The sequence below is a fragment of the Montipora foliosa genome, chromosome 5 (assembly GCF_036669935.1).
Source record: "Montipora foliosa isolate CH-2021 chromosome 5, ASM3666993v2, whole genome shotgun sequence".
Lineage (NCBI taxonomy): Eukaryota > Metazoa > Cnidaria > Anthozoa > Scleractinia > Acroporidae > Montipora > Montipora foliosa.
The window spans coordinates 26,992,157-26,999,656 of record NC_090873.1 but is presented as its reverse complement, the minus strand read 5'-3'; the positions used below and the strand labels follow the sequence as shown (position 1 = coordinate 26,999,656).

The following is a 7,500-nucleotide window of genomic DNA, read 5'->3' as shown; positions in this document are numbered from 1 at the left end:
GCCAATTTACATTATCAACTCCGTTGATAAAACCAAATTTTTGTACGGGAAGAAGACTGTTGTTTACTATTTGCAAGTATCTCTTCTTGTTCCAGAGATATTCAGGTTTTTTTAAATATGCAAATTAGCCAAGTGATGGCGTCATAAACTTAACCGAATTGTGATCAAATATGATCAAAAAAGATATCTCAGCCAATTTTTATCAGAAGTTCTTGATTCTTTGCAGCAAGATTCTTGTACCTGGGCTTTGCTGGTCACCTTTGGCGTCCTATTTTGATATTTGCCAATGGTGCCTCATCTGCATTATCCTGCAAGCATATAGATATGTTAGGTCGAGTTTGTGGCCATGTTAAATAGCTTAAGATCACCAAGAATATTGAAATCAGGATGGAGGGAACTGGAAAAGAGTAATTTGCCATGGGAAGCAATTTCTTTACATCCGTAGGTGTGTTGCCTGTAGAACTATTAGCCTACCAAGTTTCAATGGTCTCTGCTTCAAATTGATCGAGATAGCTCTATTTTTTATTTGACGTTATATTGGGTTGAGAGAATGACGTCATCATTCCTCTCATTTGCACAATTTTCAAACTTACAGTGCAACGCGCCTTACCGTGGCCACCTAACAAACTTTCACATTGACAACTACGTGTAAATACATGCATTTCAACTCAACAACCCATGCAACGGTGTTCAACTTACAACCATGTGAACTTTGCAAGGAGGCGTGACTGTCAATCAAATTCACACATCCTGATTGGCGGATAATTTGGAAAAAAATTTGTTAGGTGGCTACGGTAAGGCGCGTCACACTGTAAATATCTCCAGAAACCATGCAGATATTTCTAAACGGTAAACAGGGTTTTAAATCTTTCCTGGAATTCTATATGGTAAACCTAAAAATTTGATCATAATAGCACTTTAAGGTTGCCGTAAAACTACATAAAACCATTGTGCTTGTAGTGACCCTACCTACGTAACCTGTGGATCATTTGCTGTTCTTAGGTCACCATGAAGCTGTACGTTTTCTGCTGGAGCAATGTTGTGTTCCAGTTGACCCTAAAGACAGGTACTAAATTCTTAATGGTACATTCTGAAAAAGGAATTAAAGCTTTTTCAATCTCTCCGAATTTCTCAAACCCACAGTGTAGCAGACATGTCGGCAGAGTCATCTAGAAAAGTATTAGATTGTTGAGCTGAAACTCATGAGTTCAATACTAGCAGTACCAACGTCATGACATCTTTTCATTCCATGATTTGTGAAGTCCTCATTACAGTGCATTTTCAAAATCAGTCAGTTTTCTAATTTCAAGCCTAAAAAATCTATAGACTTTTTTTAGTTATTATCATGATGTTGAAAAGTATGACACGAAGTTAACCATGCTGGAATTCAAATTGAGACTGGAACAAGTGTTTCAACTTAAATTTGCTATTTAAGGCCTTCACAGTTTCTGTACAGCAAAGGTTACCTTAGATATGAAGACAAGAACACGTAACTTTTACAATAATTGTTAATATTTTCATGGCTACTCCTGTTGTAATGGCCTTCAAAAACGAGAACAACGACTGACGAGGCTGCAAAAGTCTACTTGCATGTGCAATGTTCAGCTATGGTGAATGCGATTACTTTCACCACCGCATCAATCATGCTCCCCCAAAATTCTTGCTAGCTGTTTCATTTCCACGGCGGCCTTCAATAGAGCGGTTTTCAATTGAGTGTCGAAAGTAATTAGCGAATTACTTTGGTTTATGATTACTTCACTCAGTGATTGGTTCAAAGTTCTCGCGCCACTTTTTCAACCAATCAGAAGTGAAACCATAACGAAGCGTGGCTCGCGCGTGCACATTTTCCCGCGCTTTGTGCCGGGCTGCGTGTAATTACTTCGACAGTTGATTGGTTTACTGGATTGTCTCCGTCCTCTTTGATTGGCCAAAGCAATTACTTTGGTTTTGGTTTTACAACACTCGTTTGAAAATCGCTCTAACTATGCAAATTTTAAACCATCAAACCCAAATACTCCAGCACTGAAGGACACTTTGCAAAACAATCATAGAGTGCATAGATTTTTAAATTACATCCTTCTTTTTTTTGTCCGTAAACCCACTTGGCTAGTGAACTACTTTTTGGGCATTATTTCAACACAAAGTGAGCTCTGTTACACAACAGAGAAACCTCCGGCCCCAGTTGTTCAAAATCCGGATTCAATTTTATCCAGTGGATAAGTCACTTTATTATATAGATATTGATGAAATACCAGGATTTCTCCTTTTACCAAAAAATCATGTCTTCACCGCGCGCAGTGAACATATCATTTTTATCTTTCACATGTGAGGATATAGGTGTTGTCATGGTAACCAACACGCTTAGCCAATAAAACGCCAACTTTTTCTTCATTGTAAGATACTTTTGTGCTTTAATATAATTCTTCTCTTGTTCACGGCATGTTACACAACATGCGTGTTTTAGCGGTTGGTGACCACTTTTTCATCATTTCGAAAATGAATAAAACAAGTTGTTGTAAATCTAGACATTTCATCAATATCTCGTGCTGAAAGTATCTCTCACTCGTTCGCTTCGCTCACTCGTGAGAGATACTTGCAGCACTCGAAGATAAAATTCGTTTCTCCGCGCGGCCATATAATATCCTCTATGTCTAACAGTTTCAGTCTGTGCAATGAATTCAGTATTTCCTCCCGTAACCATGAATACGTACACTCTAGGCGCATGTAAGTATAAGGGGCGTGTACGAAAAATTTGGACAACGTTTAACGTAAAGTACAATATTTTACATTCTGGATAGTGACCAAATCCACTTAATATATAGAGTTATACAGCATTTAAACAACGGTGGCCAGGTCAACAAAAAAAGTATTTACTGGTAGTTAAGTTCTCGTAGGAAAGAATGCAAAGAGAAATTACATTCATTGTTTGTATTTTTTTTCTAATGATAGATGGGGTTTCTCGCCACTAGATGAAGCAGTTAGATTTAAACACAAGGCCTGTCAAGATGCAATAAAACATCACCTCAAGCTCCAAGGAATGGCAGTTTCAAGTCAAAAATCTTTCACAAGTTAAAAAATACAATGACTGAATTAAGTGAATTGCCTGGAAATTCTATTAGAGACACAAAATGAAAGTATTTATTAAATTATGGCAGAAGAGCTAAACTTGCAAAATAATCTGACATTTTGGAGTCTTCACAATGCTGTTTTCATCTGAAGGTTACTTGTATTGCCATCTACATTGTATGTAGAGAATGCATGCATTCAGCAATGCTTTTTTGAACAGTTACAACCTAAAAAGTGAACATGTAACAGCAGTGCAACGGAAATGCAAAAGCTGATGAAGTAAGATCATCAGGGTGAGAGAAGTTCCATTTAAGACTGTTGTTAGGATACGGCAACTTTATTTAAGGAGAGAGACTGACGTAATAAGCTATTACAGTTTTCTAACTTACGCCCCTCAGCGGTTAGATTTAAAATACGATGACATTGACTGACATTTAAAGGAAGAGACACTTGCCTCTTATACTTGTCACCTTAAGCCACACTCCTGGGGAGGAGGGGGGGGGGGGGAAATCCCCTATAAAAATGCCTGTGATTTTTTAGGGGGTAAAATCTGTGGATTGGTACAACCTATGTTGTTAAAACCTATAATGCCTGCTGTTGCATGCGAAGGAACTTCAAGGTTATTGACCTATCAAATTATGGGAATAGTACCCACAATATTTGCTTATTCATCTTTTCATTCTAGGTGTTAGAATGTGTACAGTAACTGCTTTTAGAGATTAAAATTACTTTAGGCCACACCCACAATAACTGGATGGGTACGAACGGTTTTAAAGTAAAGATAGAAAATGAAGGACTCATTGTTGTATGCTCACGTTCTTGTCAAAACCTATAATATTGAACTGAACCTTTTGCCAACCTGTAAGCAGTAGGCATTAGTTAGCTGTTGGTCACAGAATTTTTTCCTTGCTAGGTTTTATTTCAGCATTAAAATATTCTGAATGTCGGACTTTAGTGTTAGATTTTGCTCTTCTGTATGTTAAGAACTCGCCTTTGTTACAAATGCTTTTTAAATTTTAAGTCCCAAAGGTATACAAGAGACTCCACACTGTCTCTCCTCACCCAGGTGTGTAAATGGGGTGCCGGAGATATACTGCTCAGGGTAGTCCTGTGATTTATGAATTTACCAGCATCCCATCCAGGAGGGGGAGAGTATACCGGGATAAGCTCCGGCCGTAATGGGCCCCTGATCATTCCATTTGTTATCTGCCTCCCCCCCCCCCTCCCCCCAAGCAATGGCAGAAAGCTGTACCCTCGTTTTTTGTCGGCACCCTTTGAAAAATGAAATCCGAAGAGTTGATATTTTGTCGGCTTTTTTGAAGAAAAAATCCGAAGCCCCCATAGCAAAAACCCGCTTTGGTGGGAAGGGGGGAAGGGTTGCGGATGAAAAATGGAACGACCCACTAGTTGGCTCGCATGCGACTTCACCTTTACCTACCTACCCTGCTTAGCAGAGGTTTACTTGATTTCCCACTCTTGCGAGAAGGAAAGGAAACCCCTGAACGAATCTTCGACATGTCCAGATCTTTGGACGAATAATATTAAACTCTTAGCTGGTTTAACACCCTCGATAACCAATTTCAATGTCTGCCTGATGCCAGACAGAAGAGTGGAATTGATTTTGCGCTGATGTCACGTTGCGCACATGTGACATCTTGGGAAGGATACATGTATGTGCAGAGGTTTCCTTTGCTTCTCACTAATTAAAAGAGGGAAACCAAGCAAGGTAACAGTGACGAAGCTCAACTGGAAAAGAGTGTTTTCTGTATTATCCGTTTCTTCTGATCAAATTTATACTCGTAACATTTGCTATGCAAGCTGGGTGAAACTAGTCGTCAAGAATGATTTCAGTCGCAGTTTACTGGGCTGTACTGGGCTGCGACAGAGAGGGAATTATTACGGTTTGCGTTCACTTTGGAAGGGATCTTCCTTGCTCTATTATTTAATGGAGCAAGGAAGATACCTGCATTAGCACTGCTGATCTTTTTTGTAGCTTCGATTGTGGCTTGACCAACAGATATTTTGAAATCCCTATTGTCCATGGCAGCTCGTGATTTTGCACTTTGCTTCTTCCAAGACTGCATCCCCAACTTCTGTGCTATCTCACTGAGTTGTTTTTTGCTTTTCTAACTTTTTCTCTTTGCTCTGCAATCCTTTCTTTTCTTTCCTTTCTGTGCTTCCATTTGTAGTTCTCCTTTCTTCAAGGTAACTACTTCTGGGGCTCTTCTTTCTCTGTCTTCTTGTCTGTAAGCATAGTGTAATTGGCAGGTGCTGAATGGCCCAATCGAAGGAGTTGCCCTGTGATTGGCAAAGAACCAGGAACTCCAAAAGACTTCAGCCCATCAGATGTTGCATAATCGCCCTTGAATGAGGCTTTACTTAGACTAACCCTGAATCTGTGACACTCTTTCCAGTCTCTGAAAATCCCTTTTTCAAGACTACAAGCTGCCCTCACAACCTTCATGGTTTTCATCCTTGAGGTAATCAACCTTTCCACATAAATGGTCAATGCAGATGAGCTTTGGTGGCTCTTCAACATCTCTGTACCAATCTTCTGCAGTCATTTCCCGCTGATAGATTCTCCACTGTTCAGTCAGATTTATGCTTACAATCATTCAACTTCTTGTCAAGTGTTTGAATTCATCTACCTTTCCACAGCCATTTCCCACTGACAGATTGACCACTGTTCAGTCAGTTTGTCCAGATCTATGCTTCTAATCGTTCAACTTCTTGGCAAGTGTTTGAATTCATCAACATTTCATTTCACCCACTCTTCATAACGGTCATCAGGTTTCAGTATCTCACTGCTTCCCAGGATAATGTTGCAGTATGTTCATTTCTCTACCAGAATGAGATGCTTTTAGGTAGCTATAAGAAAATGGCTCCCAGGACAATTTTCTTTACCTTTCTGTTGAAAAGTTTGCAGCTTCTTTGCAGATTTTGTTCTCCACCTTTGAATTCTTTGTGTCATGAAAATAGGTTTAGTATACTGCTGTAAATAGCAGTCTTACCTCTAAAGACTGCTTTCAGTCTGAATCAGTTGCCCAACATCAAACATCAAACCACAGCATGGAGATTCCAGCACAAACTCAGTCTGAACTGTTGGACCTCCTGCCTTAATTTAAATCTATTTGTTACTTCAACTATAAGAGCTTATAAAGTCCCACAAAAAACCTAATAGGAAAGAAGGAAATATAGGAAGGCTGGGATGTATGGAAAGGAAGCAAAGATTCTGGAGGTGGCTCAAATTCTCTTTCAGTAGCTTTTCTGCAGCACAAATAAGAACAGACGGCATGTTGACCAGCAAACCAGGGGTTTTAATTAAATTTGACGTTGGTGTCCGTGGTCACGCCATTTTTAAAAGAATGCTCCCAGATGCCACATTTCAAAATCAAAATTGATGCAATGCAGTGCAGGCAGTGTAGCCCTGGGGTTAGGGCGCAAACCTTGAGATCAAGGGATCCCGTGTTCAAGACAGGTTCTGACCACTTGTTAAGTTTGTTTCTGGTAGTCCCTGGTTCAACTTCTCAGCTGCACTCTTAAATGTGGTCCTCCACACGATTTCATGTAAAATGGTGATGGCACGGGCACGCGTGCGACGACACGACAATAGCCAACTAGTTTACCTCCGGCCAGTTGGGATTCTTAACAGTTGTTGTTATTGTGTTCTGTCGTTTGGTCGATTGTGTTTCATTGGTCCTGAAAAGCCCCTGTGTGAAGTGGTCAATTAAGTATGTACCGACATGTATGATCACATTTAGATGTCTTTGTGTTGTCATTGTCCAAACAGGGAGTTTACGATCTATAGGTACGACGCGACGGCAACGACAGTGTCACAAATTTTGCATATTTAATCAGCAAAAACAATAGCTTTGCACGCTCTTCACGTGCATTTTTAGTTTTTGTACATTTCTTTCACGTTTTCGGCAAGTCTGCGACGTGAAATGACCAATTCTCAAGTTTTACTGTCACAGATTCAATACCGCACCTCCTAATTCAATTCCTGGAAAGTTAGACTAGTTTTTAGAAGCTACTTGTAGACAAGCCGATATAATGACGAAAAAGATTAATAAACCTGAACTTGCAATTTTAAATGACGTTTTCGTTACTGTCGCGTCGCAGATCTTAAACTCCCTACTAGGCGACAGGTCTTTGCGAAAAGTTGCTCCGTGTGTACTACTTGCAAAACAATTCGCTGCGACACGACGCCTGTTCGGTGCACACGCAGTGATCTCGTATGAAGGGGAATGTGAACTAGTTTTCTAATTCAATAGGGCTGACAATATGACGCTCTCTCATTGGTTCGTTTATATTTTGTCGCAGCGACTTGTTGCCGGAAGTGTACACACGATGCGACAACGCTGCATTCGCTAATTTTGTCACTACGATTAGTCGCACGAATTCAAACTGGTTTGAATTCATGCGACTGATCGC

At 40.0% G+C, this 7,500-nt stretch overlaps 1 protein-coding gene across 1 annotated transcript in view; it reads left to right on the top strand.

The window, feature by feature from the left end:
* Positions 1-7,500, top strand: part of LOC138002522 (glutaminase liver isoform, mitochondrial-like) — an 81,080-nt gene that overhangs the window by 73,178 nt on the left and 402 nt on the right. Inside the window, exons 28-29 of the mRNA XM_068848555.1 lie at positions 1,003-1,066; positions 2,950-7,500. The exon at positions 2,950-7,500 is cut by the window's right edge and continues 402 nt beyond it. Coding sequence (XP_068704656.1) covers positions 1,003-1,066; positions 2,950-3,073 — 188 coding nt within the window. The 3' untranslated portion in view covers positions 3,074-7,500. The remainder of the gene's footprint in view (positions 1-1,002; positions 1,067-2,949) is intronic.